At 36.4% G+C, this 25,775-nt stretch overlaps 1 protein-coding gene across 2 annotated transcripts in view; it reads left to right on the top strand.

Annotated features, from left to right (window-relative positions):
- eya (eya transcriptional coactivator and phosphatase 2) overlaps positions 1–25,775 on the top strand; it is a 72,056-nt gene that overhangs the window by 23,183 nt on the left and 23,098 nt on the right. For both annotated transcript variants that reach the window (XM_088269455.1, XM_088269453.1), the window contains one exon: positions 3,128–3,165. Coding sequence is in view for 1 of the 2 variants with exons in the window: in XM_088269453.1 (XP_088125579.1) it covers positions 3,128–3,165 (38 nt within the window). In the remaining variant the exon portion in view is untranslated. The remainder of the gene's footprint in view (positions 1–3,127; positions 3,166–25,775) is intronic.

Genomic DNA, 25,775 nt, shown 5'->3' with positions numbered 1-25,775 from the left:
CGTTTTGATATAAACGCCCGAGATCTTGGCCTTCGTATTTACTCGTACTGACGTTTCGGCTATTATATCAGAGGCCATCTTCAGGATGCTGTGGTGTGAGATCACGATAAAATCACCAAGTAAAAATTATACCCGTATAAATGCTATCTTTTCATTCTGACCTAATTATCTATTATTGTCGACTCTAATAAGTCTACACACCTTCGCAAATTGGGTCGTTTACCTTTGTCATGCGTCACTTGCTAAATCTTTTAAAAATTAATTGTGTCGCGCATCTGTGGGGCTTCCCAAACAGCCTTGGTTTTCGGTCTTTCAACTTTCGCTAGTATAATCACTCGCAATAGTTTTTTTTTTCTCGCGAACTAACACAACCGCATTGACATACATCAAAATTAATAGAACCTCTTGAAATAATTTAGATGAAAAAAGTTATTTGTGTTTTTAAACAAACGTTCTCGCGAAGAAGTCATTACTTTATTTGGTTTTTGGATTCGATTGCCGTCCCTGATAGGTGAAATATCAGCAAAAAGCCTCATTTATTTTAAAATGTCTGCTGGACCGCGTAAGTGATTTATAAAATTCTTTTGGCAGGTTTTCAGTCTAACATTGCGTGACGAATAAGTTATTATTGTTACTGAAATTCTTCAAGTAGGCACTCGTGTTTTGTAAGCTATTTTTTTTGTTCTTTTCTTTTTCATTCATTCATACAATTCGACTGCTGCAAATCAGCGTTTGCGATACGTCTCTATTCCGGTCATTGTTTTCACATTGTGTTATAATTATAATGGTGCAGGATCGAACCGCTTAGTAATATGTACCGAAAGGATTAATATTAATTTAAAATAACTCACTTTTCTTCTTTGAAATCTTAACACGTCATATCACTCACGCATGTTAACGTTTTTGGTGTACAGGAATTCTTTGCTAGTGCGGTTTCACTTATTCACGGTCTAGGGATATCAAAAATGCATCTAAATTTTTAAAACTAGACTTTCAATGTCATTTTATTCTAAAAACTATAAAACTCTAAAGTACTAGAGTCTGCGAGTCAAATTAGATCTCCCCTAGAAGATAGAGGGGGTGTTTATTCAAAGTATATTTAAGAAATTTCCTATAATGAAATTCAAAAATATCCCCTCTTCTTGTTCCTGGCTCCATCCCAACTTACCGTCTATGTAGATTATTGGAGTCGACTCTTCTTGTCCTCAGATTGTAAGTCCTCCAACATGGACAGCGCCACCTAGGCCATGCCTTCGTATCGTGTTATCTTTCTGTAGCATCCATGAGTTTTTTAGTCTTCCTCTAGATGTCTTTCGAGTAAGATCTACGGAAATTGCCTGGTTCATAATATGTTCAGGTTCTATGCGTCCTTTGTGCCTATACCATCTCCAAATCCAAAAACATCTGCAAAGAAAGATAAAACAGGTTTAAACTGCGTTAATCTTGGCTAATGATTTTATTTCTTCTTCTTCTGTAGTTTCTTTGATCATTGGAGGTTGCCTTTTCTTGTATATCCCTAATGGTCCTTCGCCAATAGCCTCAGTACATTAAACCCAGGCTTACTTTTTTGTATTACCAAGTCAATATCATTCTGACGATTTTACTGTTTTTATGATAGTTTTAATGAGAACAGTAATCTACAATACTAATCAGGCATGGTCCAATATTCGCGGTTTCGTTATCCGCTACTTGCTGGTGCTTCGTTGCTCTTTCGAATAGAGTAAGATGCTGTAGGATACTGCCGCTATACCCATATAATTCCCCAGGCTTCATACTGTCGAGGACTCGACAGACCTCCCGGCACCATGCGGGCAACTGAGTTTGCGTTTGTATTGTAATTTGCGTTTTGTTTATATGTATAGCATCCCTTTTGTTCAAAAAAATCTATATGGCGTATATGAGTGTTAAGTTGGTCATTGTTTTTAGAGATTAGGGGAGGGGGTCATGCCGCAGGGATCGGCACTACCTAGAGTAAGACGGTAATATACCATAAAACACATTGGTGTAGGCCTGGGATTCGCGTTATCATTCTGAGTACCTGTCATTGTTTTGCAATGTCTCACGAACCATTTAAAAATTGAAACATGATATATTTTTATGATTTAATTAAGTATCTACTTATTATTTTTTGACACCTCATCAAAGATGAAGAAGAATATGGAAGTCTGGGCAATTACGGGGCTGACAACCGTCATAGGCTGGTTTAAGTGACCACTTTACACACGTTTAACATTAACCAATTCTACCCCTTATTGACAACCACACTACTCAAATTCTTGGAAGTTCTATATATATTAACCAATTTAGAAACCTTGTTCTTGAATGTTGTCGTCCCCACCTCACTTTTTAATACTACAATATCAGGAACATATATTTTAATTATTACTATAATTAAGGATCGAATATATAATACTTTTTAAGTGTTTATTTTCCACGGGGGCGGTTGACAAAATGTTGTACACAATCATATAATGCTAATTTTGGTATTAATATGCGAATATGCATTTTGTGATGCTATTTTTATGCAGCAACAAGTTTTGGCTATAAAAATATGTTTCGAGTTTTATGGGTATTTTATTTATTTATTATTTCCTTCTTTCGTTCATATTTTTATTTTATTTTATTATGACATATAGTCTGGTATTTCCAAATTGTCGTATCACTAGCTTTTGCCTAATTCTTCCATTGGTCAATTACCTACTTATAAAAATGTGAATATTCTTTGAGACCATTAATTTGATTTGCTTTATGTTTAAGTATTTTATCAAATAAAATAACGACTATGTAATTTTTTCCACATAAATTTTATTTGACCGGCAAGCGGGTTTCGTCGTAATCGACGCGGTTGCTGGTCAAATATATTCATGTGGAAAAAAATTACAAACTGAGTTGTTATTTTATTCTATAAAATGCTGTCTCACCAAGAAAAGTCAGTACAAAAATTATTCCCATTTACCAGACCTACGGTTTCAACAAGTTATGTTTTAGTTTGATTATTTTTTTCATTTAAAAATGTATATTTATATCTATATATTTAATATGTGTAAATTGTAATAATGATATCCTTCAGCAAGCCCACTGAGAGAAATATCTTTTAGAAAATCTTACCTAAATTAATTTTTTACAGGTGAAAAGAGCGAGGACCGAAGCAGACACTTCAGAAAGGTAAGACATGATATTATAAACCATAGTGCCTTTTTTTAACCCACGATTTTTTTTACTAATGTTACCTCAAAAAAAAAATCCAAAACTTTATCAAACCCACTTACACCTACAAATGTGCCTGATGGGTAACTGTTACATTTTCATTTGCCCAGTTGGAATAATATTCGTTGCTTTTTCTCAGTTTTTATTTTGAAGTCCAATAGTTACATATCCATATATTGTAAGTCATTCCTTCCAGACACTTGATAGGGGTTTTCTGGGTTATCATGTTGTGTGTCTTTAGCGTATTCACTTCTTGTCGTCTGCCGTTACAATTATAGAAATGGTTCAATATTATGGGCATATAATAAATTTAACTACAAAAGATATTAAAACCTGACGTAATGTGGAATGTCGTGTATAAAATATGAATAGACACCCACTCGTTCGTGAATTAACACGGGTTTCTTCGTTATTCTTTGATTAATCGGCGTTTTTACCTAAAATAAAACGCGTTTTAGATTTTATAATCGGAGGACAAGTTGTTTCTGATTTAGTCATCCGGCCTGGCTTTACGACTGGACTGTCCGTATGGCTTAGGCGCTTAAAAATGACATTCGTATTTCATCGTGACCGATGGTTTCTTTAGTAACCTCACTTACAGTAAGCAATGGATGACCTTTCCGTCCATCAGAATGATCCTCTGCCATCCTCGAGGTATCAGGGAATGAGAGTTCTGTGCCGTTCAAGATGGTATCGCTCCGTCTTTTAAAATGTAATATTAATCAAAAACATAATACCTGAGTGTCTTTTTACTAGGTGTTGATCTACCAACCTACTCCATACCTTTTCATAAATTTAGATCCTGTCAGGAATCGAATCAGGTCTTACATACCAAAAAAAGTGCACAGATGCAGATCTATTATCGTAAGATAACGTTAATCACTATTGTCAGTTTTGCTAAAGCGACACAAATATTCCTACAGCACATTCTTCTCAGAGATCGTAATTTTTATTAAATCGGTCTGAACGCAGTCGAAATTCGATCTTTCAATTATGATCTGTCCACAATTAAAAGCGCATCAGCGATATTTCATGAATGGACTGCGAATATTTCAAAACGTTCGCTATATCTCGTGACCCCTGTCTTGGGCTGATTTTTCAAGTTTGTACACCGAGTTACTGCGTTCGGTTGAGTGTTGTGATTTTGGTTATTTGGGTATAGCCGGTACTAATCCGAGGTCGTATAAAATCCAGGGCGATCTGGGTCCGGTTTCGCCATTGACTGGCATCACAAGACTCGCGTTACACTGACCTCCGTGTACAGTGCGTTCGCATAACTTGGTGCACAATGGCAAATATAAACATTACTGGCTGCACATTGCAATTTTATAAGACCACCACAGTTCTGCATTCTTTCATCCTCTTGAAAATTATTCGTGTGTGTGTATTAATGTGTGTTTAAACATCCGATCTTGGTGGATTTCCATTATAACAATATTTTTTTGATCTCTGCCAATTCGGTTTCATTACATTTATATTTTATTTGTCCTTCAAACAATTCTTAGCGGGCATCTTCAGACTGGGGGATTTATAGGTACAGAAACATAGATCTGGGTACCCAGTGCAATTTCGAACATTTTTGATGCTCTGCGCATCTGGAACGTCTCCAGTGGATATGACGTGCTTTCGACAATCTCAAAAATGCGCGCTTCGCAGTATCTTTTGCTGTCGAAGCAAACGGATCGCTGCCAAACCGTTACAAGCTCATAGGCCGTGAACGTATCCACTAGTACAGGGGTCGGCAGAAGTGGCTCTTTGCAGACGTTTGCGGCTTTTCAGGCATAAATATCAAGTCCACCTCATCTCAATCAACCTTATAAATAACTAATAACTAATGAGTTTATAAGAAAGAGCCACCAAGGACCCTGCGGCATGCTCTCTACCGCCCTTTAGCCTGGCTGCACATGAGCACACTTGCGCTGGTCATGCAGCCCCCTGGTACCTTGTTACCCTGTTTCTATGACAATTTGGCTCAGTTTCAATGAGTGCTTTTTGTTCGCAAACAAAGTAAATATACAAAGAGGATAGATAACATTTCAGAAACTTAAGGAGTTTCGAATAAAGTTTTGTGACATTCTATCCTCAGCACTTACCTCTGCGAGGAATATGTATAGTGCTTAGTTACTTAAAAATAATAAATATTGAGAATAAATGCTATTTTGAATCTAATTTGAATTTTATTACCTTCTTTTTGATCAACAAAAAAAAAACGCGTTTTTTGTAATCTGTTTTGTCCGCCCATCGATGATTTATCGGCAGTTTATCGTCGGCGGATAGAATTATCATGTAATAATAAATTTAGAATTTTGAAGCGAAACACGCGACCAATAAATAACAGTCCTCATATGTTATCGGACCAGATAAATCCCTTGTCCGATGAAGTTCGTTATTTGGATGACCGTGTCCTTGGTACGATGTACGACCAAATCGCCCAATAATTTAATGAGTTCATATGACTTCGGACTTATCTTGACACAATCGCGCTATTCATATAAAACAATTCACAAACTTCTTCATTTGACGCGACATAACACGTAATTATTTCAATTAAGATATGGCAGACAGCACTTCATAAATTCATCGGGTATCGTGTTAATAAATGGGTTATCCTGTTTCTAATCTCGGCATTTATTCTAACGATCGCGTTAAACCTTGTTTTATTTATTTTTTACGAGTGCTATAGTATTTTTTATGTAGTGTAATAAAGGATATCAAGCGGCATGCCGCCTTGCTAAGAATGTCAAATATTCGGATTGAGTGCATTAGTTTTGTGGATAAGTAATGAAATACAAGAGATGATTTTTAAGATAAGGAAATTATCCAATTTGACACCGACTGGCTCTGAAATTGAGATTTTTATAAATGACGAACTTCACAGATATTTTTTTGGTATTGTTATTATTTTCGCAGCCGTGTTAAAGTAACTGCTATAATTTGATGTTTTCTTTATTAAAATAATTAGGTATCTTTACTGAAGAACTGGAACATATGCACAAGTTTAAACATTAATACAAATATATTATCCCTCTCTCCCAAGCAAGTGCCTGGGTGCCTACGCCAAGTGAAGAGTATGTTAGGTTAAATATTTTACAGTAAAAACTCAATAGAATCTAAAAACGTCAAATCCCTAGTGAAGACAGGTAAAATTAATTCTTTGGATTGATTTATCTATTCACGTTTTGGTGGAATATTAGAAACTGAACTGATCTGTGTATAGAGCAACCATCGCATACTGCCAAGAGAGGGGACCAGTGTAAAGCCATGATGAATGCCATCGTCAGAAAATGGCCAAGACATCAAAAGAAAATGTATTCATATTCCGTCGAGTTTTTGGTCCAAGGTAGAAATAGTAAAGCAGCAAGTGATAACGGGCAGTCGGTGGTGTCGTTACAATTAGCACTTGGTTATTGGATGCCGGCTAATTGGTTGGACGGAACACTTCCGCTGTCAGCTGCGCCAAGTGCAGCGACTAATTACTACCGAGTACTGACTACAGAGACCAGAAACACATCTGGTTGTTATATGGAACATGGTGACTGACTAATCTAATCATCACAATTAATTACATACACAACCATCTGATAACTAATACTGTTTTTCTCTCGTGATATGTTATTCAGTATGTGAATCGTGTTAATTTTATAGCACCTTTGTTTCTGCTATGTGGCAAACGCATTCATATTAAATATTCATATAATTGTGAATTGGCGTTGTCCGTGAAAGAAGGAACTACAGCCTGAGGACGAGGAGAGCTGACCCCAACCAAGATGGAACCATGAAGAAGTACGTGAATTGTAAATTGTAAAACGCACTCGAGGTGATTAAATTGACATAATTATAAGACATATGAAAATTCATTTTGGGCTAAATAATAATAGAAATTCTTAATTAAAATGGCTTGTGATTACAATGGACCTAAGAAAAATCAATTAATTCCAGATAGATGAATTAATAATGGATAAGGTCTTTGAGTTTGGCGAGAATGTAGATTTTCTCTTATTATTTTCACAAGGTGTATATACTCTAATTCGAAGAGATACCAACTCACCAGGATGATAACCTAATACATACTTCAAATATATTGCTATATATATATATTGTAGCATCATTATCAGTATCAGGAAGTATCTGATATCAGAAAATCATAACGCAAGAGGATGAAAAAACTATGCGTATCAAAGTTACTTTACGGAAGAGGTGTTCATAATTGATGGCAGCTAATAATGGCCTTTATCCAATAGTGGTAGTCTGTAGTCAAGTAGCTCTCAGTGGCCGTCCCCATGTTGGGCCCTGCGTATTGTTTGCGTAGTGAAGTGTGTAGTGGTCCCTTCAGACTCCAGCAGGGCCGCCATTGTTGTGAGGCGATGGTACAAAAAGAGCAATTCTAAATCTCTCCCTAATAACGACAATAATGGCCATTGTTAACAAACAGAACCTTTCAACTCGAGGGCCACTTTTGACGCAACTTGAGTTTATTAATGACGGGGGGTGCTATTCCAAACATTGCGCTTGTCTGACTACGGCATGTACGAATGTACGGAATGTACGGAATGTACGTACTAATGCAGTAATTGTAATCTGACACATTGAAAATTTTAATTAACAAGGATGCCAATCAAACAGTCACTGATTTAGGAAAAAAAGATATCCATTTTTGGATTATAAAACTTAAAAAATAACGATGTTTTGCATAATTCGCCTGGTCAAATAAATAATCAAAATTCTGAATAAGTATATTTGAAATTTCACAGTATTATATACTAGCCGGCTATGCGTTGCTGTGGGGCTGTCTGGTTAAATGGAAGAGAAAGAAAAGACAAAGTACACGTTTCTAATATGTTTAATTTTACAATGCTTGTGGGTGTATAATCTTTTAGCAGCTGTCAAGAAGGACGTTGTTCACCATAATCGATGTTTAGTGAAGCATTTTTAATAGATGGCGCTGCAATTGTTTATAAAAAAGCGGGTTTTACCTGAATGCTCTTCCACCCTTGGTAATATATAATGACAGTGAGATGATCTTTAGAAAAAAAACTAAAAACACATTTGTTTGATAAAGCATTTCCACTTTTTTCTTATCCCAATTCATTCACAGTGAAGCGCACTTGAGGTAGTATTTTACGAAATTGGCGCTATATGAATTACCCAAATTTATTATTATTACCATGTATAGCCATATAACTAATGCTAATACTACAGTAAAAGAAACAAGCGTGTTGATAACATTAAAATTCACAACAAAAATATATTTAGTAAAACGTAATACGAACGCTTGGGAATACCTGATGGGATTATCCCAAAATGTGACAAAGCTGCTACCGAATTCTTGCATAAAGAGCGGACTAAATCTTTCAGAATAAGTCTGCATTCTTCCTTTGTCCCCACTTGTCATTGGAGCCGTCTCCCCGATAAGCCGGAGGGTGTCACACGGGACGGGGGATGATCGCTCTTCACCTTCCACTCTCAGCCGATCAAAGAGCGCAATATCTCAGAAATCTCTCAATGAGTTTTTTCCAACACCTTCGAGGGGCTTTGACAACAATTGATTATACTCTGGAGTACCTCAGGGAGATGTTTTAGTACCCTTCGCATTAACACGTTTTTTTTTCAACTCAGATCATTCAGATCAGTACATAAATGTCTCAGATCAAGATGTTTCGGCGTATTTACGAGTATCTTTTATATTATTTTTATCAGCATCTTGACATCTTTGTAAATCCATTAAACTTCCTGTTAATTCGCCTTATACTTTTGCGTCTTTTCATTCTATGATTTTTTACTTGTATTTACTATTCAGCAGGTATGTTATTATTGTCGGCCTATGTAGTGTTAATAAAGGCTGGCTACTTTTTAGTGCTTAGGTTTCTAAACACAAGGTTTTCGCTTCGATTGTCGGCTAGGGCAACATGTACGCAGGTGTTTTAAGTACCACGTCTACTTTTTTAGAAATATTACACAAAATTAAGTAAAAAAAAACATTTGTAGCTGTTAGCATTAAAAAAACACGCGTATTTCTATATATGTATATAATACGTAATTTGCCCAAACCATCTCAACATACCTTTCCTAATTTTAACGATAATGCTGATCTCAGCCTTGCATTATTTCCTTATTCACCCTTCGAGCATACAACGTTTTGTCGCACATTAGTCTAAGGGATTGATTTATATTTTATATATTTTAATTAGAGCATCTTTAAGGGAGTATTATGCGATAGTGTCAGTTCATAAGTTATCCAATCTTTTTATTATTTTGGTTTTATTATTATCAAAAGTACGTTTTTATTTGACTATTATTGAGAATGTATTTTGAAATAAATCCTTGGGTTCTATTGAAACCTCGATGAGCCACATGTTTTTTTAGTAAATTGACTTCGGTCTCCTCCCTTATGCTGTTCAGTACATTGAATATATCATCCCCTAACCTGTCGCTGGTCATCTGTGTCACTGCCGTCCGTACTAGGACCAGAGGGGGTAACTGAAAAATTTTTTTCACCCTAATATGTATTTATTTAATATTAGAGTATTTTATTTTATTTTATTATCTCGCCTTCGCCTTCACACGGTTAAATTTAAAATCTTAAAAGATTTTTTTTATTGATATCTCAACATACACGAAGAAGGAAAAACTATTTGAGTAGGAATATGGAAGTCTAGGCTTGCGACCTGTCGTTGCCTGGGTTAAGCCATCATTGTATACATTGTGTAAGATTTACCATACTATCTACGATTGACAACCACATTACTTAAATTTCGGAAAGTTGATGCTTCAATTGAAAAGATCAACTGAATTTTTAAATTAATTTTCGTCGGGACATTTTTTGCATACATTTCATACAGGTTTCTGCTAATAACTATGTAACAGTATATATTACGAAAATGGCGCATTGTAAATTATCCAAAATTATTATAACTTATTCAACCACAAACAAACTTTTTTCCTGGTTTCTACTTATTATACTAGATTGACTCAAGTGTAGATACCCCCTCTGTCCTTAGTACGGTAGATTAACAGCCCTGAAGGGTAGACCCTAGAGGACAGGGGTGGAAAACTGCACTCGTGTGCGGCTTCTTAGCATCGTGATACGGCCTTTTGACTAGTGCCAATTAAAAAATACTGAATATCTTTCATATCTATTACTAATATGCACTACCATCACGTTGTTTCACTGTTGGGTAGATAGAGAGGAAGGAACACCACACTCTTCTATTCTGACATACACTTCCTAGCTTCCTTCACGTCAATACATATAGTCATAAACGCCCTCCGATTGCGTAGACTTTTGACAACCAGATTTTAGGTGCCTGTTCTGGTCGTGCCAAATATTTTTCGGCTGTTGTGTTCTACCGCTCACATTCGCCAAATATACTTTTTTGTCATTCTCTCGCTATCCATTCGCTCCACATGTCCATACCAGCTTTAAGAACTTTTCTTAATCTTTTCGATAATCCCAAGTTCAGCCTTACATTCCTTTATAATATTTTCTAATTCCAATATCTTTATAAATGTGTACATAAAAATTCAGCTTCCGTATGTTTGTGTCACCAAAACTCGAAAATTAGTCAATGATTGATTTAAAAAAAATAAATTATTGTAACTGCAGGCAGTTGGTAGAATTCCATATTGAATTGTTGGTTTATATATCCAAAATTAAACAAGGTTATTTGGTTGAATTCTACATTTATTTATGTATGTATATGTTAATAAAGGAGAAAGGATAGTGAATACTGGGAACAGAGTGAATGGTGCACTAAAATCAGTTTTAGCAAATAAAAATCTATCAGCGGAAGCTAAACTGGCAGTACACAATGGAGTTCTGGTTCCAACCCTTATGTATGGAAGCGAAGCATGGAGTTGGCAAAAGAAGGATGAAAGCAGACTGAATGCAGTCGAAATGCGATCCCTCAGACGAATGTGTGGCAAAACAATGTTTGATAGATGTTTGAATGATGAAATAAGGAAAGAATGTAAGGCTGAGATAAGCATTATCGATAAAATTAAGAAAGGTGTGTTGAGATGGTTTGGATATGTGGAGTGTATGAGTGAAGAAAGAACGGTTAAACAAATTTATGAGGCGAATGTAGTTGGAAAAAGAAGCAGAGGACGACCGAGGAAAACTTGGCACAATCAGGTATGTCAAATACTTGAAAGCGGCCGGGTCAGGAGTCGTAATAATCGTCGGGTATGTATGAGGAGATGCATGAATGTAGAAGAGGCAAAGAATGTTTGCAAAGACAGAGTGGTGTGGCGTTCGATTCCTCTGCCTACCCCTGCGGGGAAGCGGCGTGATGGTTAGTTAGTTAGTTAGTTATGTTGATGCGTGACGCGTTTCGTCTTCTTAGGACATTATCAAACACTAGTGTCCTAAGAAGACGAAACGCGTCTCGTATTAACATATACATAAATAAATGTAGAATTCAACCAAATAAACCATGTTCAATTTTATCCAAATCACCCAACAATTGATTTGAAAATATTACAAACACGGCCCACTAATCAGCCAAATGAATGTGGCCTTAAGAAATGAAGATTGAAAAATAAATGAAGAAAGTTTTCCGACCCCTGGCCTAGGACATGTGGACACCATATGTGGACTCATCGAAAACCACTAACTCAATAACTCGATGGTCAGGAGATGAATGGTGGTCGAACCCTTAGAACTGCGACCAGGAAATGTCAACCGCCCGACCCGACAGTGCGTATATCATGGCTTCAGTGTGCGTAGCTTGGCAACACATTACATGGCTACTTGCATCGTGCATTGTCGTCAATACAAAGGAGTCCTCGTGCCAATCCTAATTTATTTAGAAACGAAGCATAGATCTGGTCATAAACTTGATTTAATGTGAACTCGGCAATTAATCAGCAAACAAGCTTCGGGTGATAATATAAAAATAATAGTATTTGAGGAAGGAGTTGTAAAAATGAGCAGAGGAAGACCAAAAAAATAGATAGAAAACTTGGTATGATCAGGCATACCTGATCATACAGGCATACCTGATCATTCAATATTTGATTTTGACTTTGACATATATTTGAATTTGACATATCAAATACTTGTAAGCGATCAAGTCAGGAGTCGAAATAATCGGCGGGTATGTATGAGGAGATGCATTCATGTAACCAAGAGGAAATATTTTGGAAATGATTTTGCGATTCAATGTTTATTATTTATTTTTTGACGCAGTTTGAAATAATTATGAATGATGTTAAAAATCAGTCGTTAAATGTGAATGTTTTTTATGATTTTTTTTATTTGGCAGTCATCCAATGAGAGGATGTTTCTGCCAGTGTCAAGTCTTATTTTTATTTACAATCATTTAAGAAATTATTACCGCGTTGGGTTCAGAAAGAAGGCATATTTACTGTGGCGCCATACTTAATCCTCGTAAGGATTACTTGTACCAGAATGCTTATACTAAAATGAAGGGATCAGACATCATTCTTCCTCTGTCCTTCCTCTGTCTGACAGCCCGGTGTTCAGTGCCCAGTGCACCGCGATGCGACGAGTATTAATGCGGGCGCGCGTTCCGGTATGCGGCCGCGATCCGTCTTCAGGGCGCCGACAGCTCGCCATCCATCTCGCGCCAATTATCCGCCGACCCGGGTACGGGACCGGAGTTAGACTTTTGCTTTAGGACTATCATCTCTCCCTTCCGTCTCTTTATATGACGTGACGTCAGAACCCGGACACGAAGATCGGCAGCAAAATGAAAATATATAAAACTTGTGTGCGACCCATCGTGACATATCGCTCACTCCTATCAAGATCGTCATAAATAAAAAAACTTGATTTTCCAGGAGAACGTTTTTAAAGTTTAAAATATAACACAATGTATTAAAAATAAATATCAAGCCACTTATTGAACTTTTTACTGTGCAACAGATCTTTTTAGGTAAAACCTGAAGGTTTTTTTCCATTTGAAAAATATTTAGTATATTTAAAAAAATAATTAAACAATACCTTTTCTTCAAAATGCAATAACAACATTTTCTGCCCTGTAGCGGGTAAATTTTAAGTTAAAAATATACATCTTTTGCTGGGATATAGTACATTTTCTGGGCATTCCGAAAACTTGCACAACTAAAAATTGCCGATTTTTGATTCATGACGTTCTTAAAAGGAGTGACCGATATGGGATCAAATGCAGAGCGGACACCGCAGTAACAAAAAACGCGCTAAGAATGTCAGAAATGAAGACTGGCAACAGTCTACGAGGTAGAATAAGGAACACCAAGATAAGAGAAATATGCGAGATGGAAGATGTCGTTAGGTGGGGAAGGCAACGAAGGAGACAATGGTATGCACATCTGAGCAGAGTGTAATCGTCCAGACTCCCCCACAATTGCACTACACGGCCAGCCCCAAAGTAGACGACAAAACGAATTTGACCAACTTGCGAAAAAGGTTAGCATTTTTTATATAGGTCAAAAGCCCTGTAAAGTCTGGGACTTCCATATTCTTCTTCATCTATGTTGAGATTTCAACATGTAAAAAAGAAACCCATATTTGTGAATAAGGATTTTGGTTCACCCAAAATGTTACGATTTATGTATTTTTGTATTGCTTTTTTTCAATGATAAAAGTTTTCGTGCAGTTTATTAAAATGTTGTTAATGTCGGGAACTTTTTAAGTGTAAATTCACACATGGGATACAATTTTATATTGATTCACATTTTCAATAAATTTCGCAACTTAGTTTTAAAAAAATTGCTTAGCAAGAGCAGATCTGTCAGGAAGCCTAGATGCTTCTGTATCAGATCTGGGCATGCGGTGGGACAGCTTTTTATGTAGGGAACAATACATACAGAAGGTGTTTTAAAAAAAGCGCTTTGTCTAAGTAGGTACTGATGTCGTGAATAACTAATCATTTGGTTCACTTGGCGCATTATCAAATTCGCCTCTGCGCAGTTCTGACAGCTTGATGAAGAGAACTGTATTAATCATGCGCTCCTCTGTGCCCTGTACTGTGCAGTGGCAGTGTGCAGCTCTCGACGCCTCGGACACCATATTTCAAACATCACCCGGACTTGACTACTAAATCTAAATCCATTAACTTCGCACGTCATATCGTACGCAATATCGTATAGCATTCTCGTGTACCGTCGCCTTAGGGACTGCACTGTTAGGAATTATTGTTTCTTTTTCTTCTTCTCGTGCCACAGCTATCGGAGGTTAGTGACCATCTCCTTAAAGTGCACACGATCCTGGGCCAGCCTGCTGAGGGTTGCTGCCTCCCGTTCCAAACTACTGTCGAAGAATTTTGAGCCATGATGTTCTTTTACACCCCAAGCCCCGTCTGCCCTCCATCTTTTCCTCTACTAAAAACTATGGAAAGGAATATTTTTCTCCACGAAATATGTGGCCAAAGTTTGTGGTTTTTCGTCTTTTTTTCGACTCCTGGTCCGCTCTCAAGTGTTTGACATATCTGATCAAGCCAAGTTTGCCTCGGTCTTCCTCTTCTCATATTACCAACCACATACGTCTGATTAATTTGGTTTATATTAATGGGTAGATATAACCACAAAATCCTTTCTTCGTTTCATCGATTTTTTCACAAAACACCAAAAATATGCATAAATTATAATGTTTTTTTGTAGTAATGTGCTCTCTTGCTGGTAGTGCGGTAGTGTGGTGGTGTGGTAGTGTGCGCGCGAGGCGGGTGCGGTTGGTGGATACGTGTCGGGGAAGTTAATCACTGCTCTGCGTGTCGGAGACACTAATTGACACTCGCTTAACCCGACACCGAGGGGCTGTTTACTGAAACAGGGGTTGGAAAACTCAAAATGGTAATTTAAAAAATAGTTTAACAGTTGATCTATCTTTTTATCATTCTTCTTAAGACCCTTAGGCGCTTAATACAACGCGATTACGCAAACATTAAGACGGCGTCAGTACTAAGATCGCGAACATAATGTGAATATTGGGACAAACCACGATATGCGACGCATGTCCCAATTTTCACATAATTTGTCTTGGACTTGATTTTTGATCATTCCCTTTTCCCCTTTTCCTCCCTCCCATCCTTCTTCTAGGTAACTAACTAACTAACCATCACGTCGCTTCTCCGCAGGCTTAGGCAGAGAGAATAGAACGCCACACCACTCTATCTTTGCAAACATTCTTCGCATATTCCACAATCATGCATCTTCTCATACATACCTGCCCATTGTTTCGACTCCTAACCTGACAGCTTTCAAGTATTTGGCATACCTGATCGTGCCAAGCTTTTTCTCAGTCTTCCTCCGCTCCTTTTTCCAATTACATTCGCCTCATATATAAATCTTCTTCTAGGTATTTATATTAAATTACATATTTGAAATTTTGTAACTGGAATGTCACAAATACGTATATTTTGTTACTCATTAATGTACAATAAATGTGTTTATGTAACATTTACATTTGTTCTGTAAAATTTACAAATAAAATAAAAAAATCATCTTGCTTTCTCGCGAATTTCACTCGTACGAATCCGCGATTAAACATAAATAGATCTCGAATATGTGTCCCAACTTATTCGTGCGGACTAAGTTCGTAAACGCGATCAAAGATTAACGAATAGGTGTCCAAAATGAGATTCGTACGATGATCGCGTCGTTAATTCGCGTTGTACTAGGACAAAGCCTTATTCGAGATCTTCATCTTTTTGGTATAGGTCCTGTGGCCTGTTTTTAAGAGGGATTAGCTGGAAATATGATTTTTTTAAATAATATGTATTGGAAACATATTTTTATCACTTTTTTAACTCCTTACCTTTCAATAACTCTTTTCTTTTCAAAATATATATTGATTTCGAAGAAAAACCTATTTTTTCAATATAAAAACGGTATTTTAATAGAAAAAATTCAATTACATACGTCAAATGTTACCTGGGTGTAAAGAAAATTAAGTGGCAGGCTATCGAATATCCCGATTTATTTATGCATTTGGGGATATTGGGCGACTGCTGCAGTAGCCACCCCTGCCAGGGAACAAATAATTAGAATTTATTGCCGGGAAGAGGTTAGGAGCTACAAGTAGCACCTCTTCTCCCGTAAAAAGTGAATTATTGTGTGTGACGCTATTTGGGGCTAGAGGGTGCGCCGTACCACCGCCACCGTACTGCGCGGAGCGACCCTCATTTTTTAAATCGGCTAGGCCCATTTTTTGCACGTCACATAGCAATAAATCTATCCAATGAGCAGCTAAAAAATGACATTTCTCACTTTGTAGTAATGTTTGAATATGCGACCTTACATAAATTATGTTGTATTTTAAAATGGCTTCGTTTTCAGCTGTGTTTTGGTATATTTATCATCTCTGATACCCTTCAGAAAACTCAGCTAGACATCGCGGATCCTAAGTACAATTTTATCTTATTTTAAATGAGATGTTTAGCATGTAATTACCGTCAAAAATTGTGCAATATTCTTCATCGAACATAGAAATCAAGGCAGGATATTCGATAGCCCGCAACTTAATTTTTTTAAACTATGAAACGAACTATGAACTATTTTTGAACTATGCATTGACTTAAATTTTTCGGGTCATGGAGCATTTAGAGAATCCTCTTCCGTTTTAAAGTTAGACAAAACTCTACTTGTGAATGTGATGAGGCGTCATCGCAAGATGTCCCTTATTTAGTGTGGGTATGTCAATTTTTGAAAAAGAAAGATTCAAATTGGAAACAGAATGTGCAAAAGAAGACATGCAGTTGTAAAAAAATTACGAAGAAATAGGACATATGACGGTCGTAAGCCCTAAAGTCGAAAGCCCAGACTTCCATATTATTATAATTTATATTTGAAGCACTAACTTTGTGATTTTTCATTTTATAATTAAAATGTAACTTTGTTTAAAAATCTTTATAGTGATTTTAAAACAATGTTTAATTATATTTCATATACTTCTTCATCTATGTTGAGATGTGAAAAAATAATGTATAAAATAACTCCTAATTGGTGAACAAGTATTTGGACACACTCAAAATGTTGTACAGCTTATTTAGCTTGTACGTTAATCCAGCACTGGTTCTACCTCTACGAGTATGATAACTCGGTTATTTATTTTTCGGTGAGAACAAAGATAAAATCTTTTAATTTAGTGCCGAGAGTAAATCCAGCGATTATTAGGTCCATAGAAGTCTCATAGCATAGCGAGGTGGCTGTAATTTTGTTTGGGGACAATCCGAGGCTCGTTCGCAGAAGGACCGAGGGAGTTCCGCAGGGAGCTTTCTGGGGCCTGCCTTCTAGGAATAGGAACAAGGGTCACGGACCACAAAGATCCGCAAACTTTACGTTTTATAGTGAAACTCTTAAATCTATCAAGAAAAATAGAAAACAAAAGCAACCCACAAAACAAAACAATAAAAAAAAGAATTAATGCACTGTTATTGAGTACTGTAAAATAGTAGTTAGGTAATGTATGGCTGTCCAAATTTAAAACACAGTAAGGGACATTTTTTGTAGTACTTTTTTTTGCATTTTTGGACTAAGTAGAACCTACTTAGTCCAAAAATGCAAAAAAAAGTACTACAAAAAATTTCCCTTACTGTGTTTTGAGTTTGGACAGCCGAGTAGGGCCATGATAAACGGTGTTACATAAGCCGTAGCTGGATTTCAGTCACTTGGACGTAAGGCAATATTTTTTTTATACATATTAAAATTATTGTTTAATTTTTATTTTATAATTCGGTTCAAATACTCTAGAAAGGAGTAATGTTATTTAAAAAAAAAAAACAAATTTCTGAAATTCTTTATTACGTACTTGTTGAAGTAGATGGTAATTTATAATTTTATAGTGGTATGCATATGCTTGTTAGGCAAATAGTTTACGAATACAATATTGTATATATAAATTTAGATAGGCATGCTGTTAAATTTACAGAATTAATTAGTTTTTAATTCATTGATCCACAGGTATCTATCATTATGAAACAGACGAATAAAATTATCGGTAGGCTAGGTACGAATACTGGCGTATTCACAAAAGCAAAACGAAAGTCCATACAAGAAAAATAGGACTAGGCTGACACTCACCCAATGTATTCTACCCTCATTCAGTTTAACTAACTAACTAACCATCACGCCGCTTCCCCGCAGGGGTAGGCAGAGAGAATCGAACGCCATACCACTCTGTCTTTGCAAACATTCTTCGCCTCTTCTACATTCATGCATCTCCTCATACATACCCGACGATTATTACGACTCGTGACCCGGCCGCTTTCAAGTATTTGACATACCTGATTGTGCCAGGATTTTCTCGGTCTTCCTCTGCTTCTTTTTCCAACTACATTCGCCTCATAAATTTGTTTAGCTAAATTTAGCTAAGTTTAGTTAAATTTGTTCAGTTTAAATCATACTTATTCTAGTAATTACCGTCGCATAGTATTTGCGTATGCTTAAAAACAACGTGAACGCAGCCTAGTATCGTTACGAAAATAATTATAAATTTTGAATAACTCTGTACATAAAAGAGTTATTAAAAGGTAAGGCGTTTAAAAAAATCCAAATGTATTTTAAAAAACAATTTTTTCCAATTTACATTCTTTAAAAAAAAAACGGGCGTGAAGAAACGTGTTACCTCTTAACCCTTAACTACCGGTAATCGTTAACCACGTTTACAGAATAGGCCCGCGAGTATTTAAAATATTTTTACACACTTAAAATGAAACACCAATTCGTGTTAGCGAAAATCTTTTATTAGTAGTAAAATTTATAGCTAGTGTAATAAAATGCTAAAATTATCGTGACTCTCCTGATTTGTGATTTGTTATTAAATGGAGAAAATACATAATCACACGCCGCTTCCCCGCAGGGGTAGGCAGAGAGAAAAGAACCTTATACCACCCTGTCTTTGCAGACATTTTCGCCTCATCCACACTTATGCATCTTCTCATACATACCCGCCGATCATTTGAACTTTTGACCCGGCCGCTTTAAATTATTTGACATATCTGATCATGCCAAGTTTTGCTTGGTCTTCTCCAACTACATTCGCCTAATAAATATGTTTTACAGCTCATTCGTTCCACATGCCCGAACCATCTTTTCATAATTGTATCGATACCTAATGCTTATCTCAGCCTTGCATTCTTTCCTCATTTCACCTTTCGAACATCTACATATCATACGTTAACAATAAAATTTAATTTATTTACTTAGTTTAAAATTTGTAAATTGTGTAAACCCTTATCCGCACCCCAATGGTGCATAGGGCACTGCGTCATATAAACGCAGTGTTATCTTGATCGTTTACACATGAAGGAAAGGTGATCAGCCCTCCGCTTCAAGTGCCAGTCCAGGGTAATATTGAATAAATATTACAGTGAAAAAATCACTCATATTTATTCTTACCCCCCCTGGGAATCGAACCCGGGTCCTCCAGAACGGTAGCCGAGCGTGCTGACCATTTCACTACAGAGGCGGACAAAGTTTAAATTTTACTTAGTAAATACCACTATTTCTTAAAATCTATTGTGAGACGTGTTTTGATGTATTCCGCATCATTTTCAAATGCCGTACGATGCGGAATGCATCAAACCACGTTCACAGTACATGGATTTTTAAGAAAAAGTTGTAAATTCTAAGTAAAATTTAAATTTAAAATGGATAGATTTTACCACAGAGTGACTGCCGAATTATCAAATATTATATATGATTCTCAGCTAGTCTCTGGATATTTTATGAATTGTAAAATAATAAAAACGCAATATTTTTAATATTTTTATTATTATTTGTAAGAAAGTTTGTTATTTGTTGGGGAGTGCAGTGCATAGCACATGACCTACGGAGCGTGACGGTCAGTTTAGCTGCACTCCACAGCTACTCCCCGACCGTCTACTCTCTAGCGAAAAGTAGACTGCTTAGTAGAAAGGAAACTACAGAAAAATATATTTAAAAATAAAAAAAATACATTTTGACCTGTCAATATATGTAGATGAAGAAGATATGGAATTAATTGATGCGGCAGTCACTTAAATTTTACTTGGTAAATAGCACCACTATTTCTTAAAATCTACCAAAATATGAATGTACTAAGGTCATTCGTAAAACAAAGTTCACATATTTTTTAAAAATATACAGTTTTGTTATTTTCCTAAGCATTATACATCATTTTAAAGCTTTAAACCTCTGTTTTTCTACATAAATGCCGTTTCTGACTAAACACTTTTGCAGACGTTGCTCCAACTTTTGTATCCCGAGTCATAATATTCTACCGCCATTGATATATTTATCAATGGCGGTAGAATATTACGATAGAATACTATGGTAGACTAATTGGTTGGAGGGGGTGTCCGTTACAGCGGAAAGTCCATTATGTAATGTTTTTTTTTTAAACAAAACAAAACACAAACAAAATTCTATTTATTGTCTTCGGACAGTCGTGAAGTGACGTTGCTGTTTGATATCGAATCAAGCATTTACATATAATATTAACTTGACGTTTTTATTTTATACATTTTACCGGATTTTTTGTGTGTTATATCCTAATTTAGTGGAATAGAAGTCCGTTATATAGAAGTTTAACCGTATTATATTGTTATTGCAGAAAAGTTTTAAGCCTCGGCTACCGTTCTGGAGGTCCCGTGTTCGATTCCGAGCGGGGTCAAATAAATATTCAATTACTAAAGGGCGACTAAAGATGTTTCAGATGACGTGTCCGCCTTCGTAGTGTAATAGTCAGGACGCTTGACTACCGTACTGGAGGTCCCGGGTCCAATTCTCAGGGGGGGGTCAAATAACTACAAGTGATTTTTTCACTCTAATATTTATTCAATACTACTCTGGACTGGTACCCTTGGCACACTTGGTTAAACTCAGTTTTGGCACATTACTGTATATTTCAATTTTTAATTAAGTATGTGCATGTTTGAAAAATAAATAAATGTCATGTATTTTGATATTAGGACCTTTTCACACTGAGCCCGTTACACTTTACTTGCCCTGATATGAAGCCGTCACCCGCAAGCGCTCGGGAAAGGACTGATTCTTAATTTTATAAGATGATTTTTTGTCAAGTTTGAGGGTAAGAGAGGCAGTAAATCACGTGTGGGACTAATTTAATGGTACACTTTATTATTTGTAATGATCCCGAGACGGACCTCCTCTCAGTGGTCCTGACGTTTTGCACTCACTTAAACAAATAATATCACGTGTTTTGCATTCCCCTTTCCACGAATGCAGAAATAATTCACCCATTTTAATGGAATTATTACGAGGTATTAGAAAGGTCTAATAAATCAAAATATAATACATATCGACCGCTCTTACTAGCAGATAGTAAAAATCTCAAAGTAATTTTTTAAAATTATATTTAATGTATTTTGACATCTCAACATAGATGAAGATGAATATGGAAGACTGGGTATTTACAGGGCTTATGATTTGTCATAGGCTGGATAAGTGATCACTTTACGCACGTGCAACATTCAACAATTCTACCCCTAAGTAGAGAAAATCTAGATTCACATTTTTTTTATCTTCCGAATATCCAACATACTATTTTTTTATTCTTATTATTCAATATATCGTCGGCTTAATCAATTATGTGTCTAACTCCGTCTGGCCTTAGTTTACTGGAGTGAATAAAAACATTATGATATAACCATTTAACGTATTTTATTAATGAAAAATACACTTGTTTGCACTCAATATGTGAGTAAAAAAAGATTTTATTTTTTAAATTGATACGTTCCATGTGATTGTTAATATACAATATTTTAAATTAGTTTTTTTTTTATTATTTGTGTATTTTTTATAAATTATTATTTATTATTTTTGCTATTTTAAATTATATTTTAAAGCTTCTCCTAGTAATGAATAGTCGTGGTAGTCAATCATTTGTGAAATTGGGAATGGTACATAGTGCATATATCAATCATTAAACCAGCCAATGACTGGTCGTAACCTTGTTAATGCCCAGACTTACGTATTCGCACCTTAAATATTATTTTACATCTAAATTTAAAAAATCTTAATTTACAAAATTTTTACTCTCTCTTATACTGTAAATCCAGGTGGATTACTTAACAAATTAAGCAGACGACATATCGCTCACTCCTTTCAAGAACGTCATAAATCGAAAATCGTAAAATTTCAGTTGTGCATGTTTTCGGAATGCCCAAAAAATGTACTATATCCCAGCAAACGAGGCATATTTTTAACTTAATATTTACCCGCTTCAGGGCAAAAAGTATTGTTTTTGCAATTTGAAGAAAAGGTATTGTTTAATTATTTTTTTAAATATGCGATATATTTTTCAAATGGAGAAAAAATCTTCAGGTTTTACCTAAAAAGATCTGTTGCATAGTAAAAAGTTCAATAAGTGGCTTGATATTTATTTTAATACATTTTTTTATATTTTGAAACTTTAAAAACGTTCTCCTGAAAAATCAAGTTTTTTGATTTATGAAGTTCTCGAAAGGAGTGAGCGATGTCTCTTTATATTGTATTAATAAATTCTAGTGTATAAAATAAACAAACGGACCGTGTTTCATAAAAATCTACAATAGATTCCAAACATGTTTATTTGTAGTAAAATAAAAACACAAAACGTATGTTTTTCTTTGTCATGTTTACATTTCTGTGTGTCTAAGTGGAGAGAAATTGGAATAACACTCTCCTCCCGCCAATCTGCCATTTCACGTCGGTGGACTTGTTTTTATTAGTTTGACGTTTAATGTCGCGCGCTGTCGTGTCGGATCAAAGCGCAGCGGCCAGGTGCGCGCAGCCCGTCCGCGCCGCCCGGTGGCGCCCCGCGAGCGCGAGCCGCGACACTCCCGGGCCCGAGTGCGTAGGGACACTTAGACTAGTGTGCAAAGGCAAATAGCCGCAAGTTAAAAACAGTAGTTTTGAGAAAAGCGAGTTTATAGTTAACTTAAAATTATGCTTTTTGCCAACACATGTATCAAATTAATACAATTTTGCGGCTATTTTGGATAATGTATATCTCGGTAAAGGAAAGAGATCGAGCAAAATCTGTGATTGTATATGATAGAGGCCAGTTATAAGAATGCTTTGAGCCGTGTTACGCCAAACAGCTTGAGTTACGGCTAGTTGCCCTTACACATTAGTAGATATGTATGTTCAACATATCGCTCATTTGGTGCAACAATGGCGTGATTACACTTTTAGCAATATTACAGGAGATGCCATTCAGACATTGTAGCAACAGAAATGGCGCCATTTTACTCAATTCTACAATGACACTCGCGCCATCTCGCCACAAAATCAATTCTTTCCTTGTTTCTCCCCATGTAAATAGTCTTTCAGCACATTTGGACATACTCGTATTTATCTTGTTTAATTACGTCATTGTTGCACCAAATAAGCACTATTATTTTATCAGCAAATTTGCAAATGTTCTTCTGACCCTTGTCCTCTTAAGGTGGAGGCTGACCTCCACATTTCGTCGTAACGCAACACGTTACGATGCGAGCATTCAGGCAGTCAGTACAGCGAGCCGAGCGCTCCATCCATAGTTTCAGATGATCGCTGAAGCTCGTCGCGAGCGATGTTACGACGAAATGCTCCGGTCAGTCTCCACCTTTAGAATGGTGCATAGGGCACTGCATTCAATAGTAGACAAATGCTGTGTTCGATCTCTAATTATATGAAGGCAAGATGATGATAGATGAGTCCTGTGTTGAGGTACCAGTCCATCATCACCTTGGACTGGTCCAAGGTGATGATATAAATGTTTGTGGTATTACTACTACTACTAACATCACGCCGTTTCCCTGCAGGGGTAGGCAGAGAGGCTAGAACGCCACACTCTTCAGCGCTGACACACTCCTAGCCTCCTTCCCATCCATACATCTAGTCGTAAATGCCCTCCGAGTACGTAGACTTTTGACACCACCAGGTTTTAGTTTCTAATTGATCTGAGTGTTTTGTATCTCCCGTTCACATTTGCCAAATATGCTTTCTAAGTCATTCTCTTGTTATCCATTCCGTAGGTGTCCATATCACATTATAAAAACTAATAAAACAATAGTTATACTGTCCTGTCTTCTGTCTTTTGTCATCTAGTTCAACACCGTTTTCCAATACGATTTCTAATTTGATAATTATTAGATATTTCTAACTAACTAACTAACTAACCATCACGCCGCTTCCCCGCAGGGGTAGGCAGAGAGAATAGAGCGCCACACCACTCTGTCCTTGCAAACATTCTTCGCCTCTTCCACGTTCATGCATCTCCTCATACATAGCCGCCGATTGTTACGACTCCTAACCTGACCACTTTCAAGTATTTGGCATACCTGATCGTGCCATGTTTTTCTCGGTCTTCCTCTGCTTCTTTTTCCACTAACATTCGCCTCATAAATTAGTTTTACCGTTCTTTCCTCACTCATTCTTTCTACATGTCCAAACTATCTCAACACACCTTTCTTAATTTTATCGATAATGCTTATCTCAGCTTTGCATTCCTTCCTTATTTCACTATTCGCACATCTATCATACATCGTTTTGTCGCACATTCTTCTGAGAGATCGCATTTCGACTGCATTCAGTTATAGCAAATAAAAACCTATCAGATATTTCTTTTAAGAGAGAGATTTATTTCGATTTGTCTCCCCCTGTCATATTGTGACTGTTTTAACTGGCACAAAACTCCATCTGTCAGTGGGCACTGCAAGCTGTAGCTTCCTGATATTAAAAATATGTTTTCAGTAGCGCGTCCTACACGGGAGCGCGTACCTACCTAAAGAGTAAATACAGTCTGCATTGAGTTTTACGTTCACCTAGAAAAGGTCCCAAATGTCACCTACCTAAAGAGTAAACAGTCTGTATTGAGTGTAATGTTCACCTAGAAAAGGTCCCAAATGTCACCTACCTAAAGAGTAAACAGTCTGTATTGAGTGTAATGTTCACCTAGAAAAGGTCCCAAATGTCACCTACCTAAAGAGTAAACAGTCTGTATTGAGTGTAATGTTCACCTAGAAAAGGTCTCAAATGTCACCTACCTAAAGAGTAAATACAGTCCGTATAGTGTGTGATGTTCACCTAGAAAAGGTCTCATAGGTTCGCCTCCGTAGTGTAGGGGTTTGCGCATATGGGTACCGTGAATGAAGTCCCAGGTTCGATTTCCAAGGGTGTCAAAATAAATATTAGTGACTCTTCACATTTATGTTTATTTAATATAACCTGTACTGGTTATTGCTTTACATGCCTTTTTCTATAATAATATAATTAATCAATCAATTCAAACCCTTATCCGCACCCTAATGGTGCATAGGGCACTGCATCATATAAACGCAGTGTTATCTTGATCGTTAACACATTAAGGAAAGGTGATCAGCCTTCCGCTTTAGGTACCAGTCCAGGGTACTATGGAATAAATATTAGAGAGAAAAAAACACTTTTATTTATTTGACTCATCTGGGTATCGAACCCGGGACCTCTAGAACGGTAGCCGAGCGTGCTGACCATTACACTACGGAGGCGGACTATAATAATATAGTGCATTTAATTACCAGCAATCTAAAGTTTCAAAAATATCCAAAAATAAACAGAAAATTGATAAAATAACGACGGAATTGAAATAAATGAATTTTTGAAAGCATTCTCGCTACATTTCATCA

The sequence above is a fragment of the Brachycentrus maculatus genome, unplaced genomic scaffold, assembly GCF_059751285.1.
Source record: "Brachycentrus maculatus isolate JH-2025_06_01 unplaced genomic scaffold, ASM5975128v1 h1tg000349l, whole genome shotgun sequence".
NCBI classification, from domain to species: domain Eukaryota; kingdom Metazoa; phylum Arthropoda; class Insecta; order Trichoptera; family Brachycentridae; genus Brachycentrus; species Brachycentrus maculatus.
This window is presented reverse-complemented; position numbering and strand designations above follow the sequence as displayed.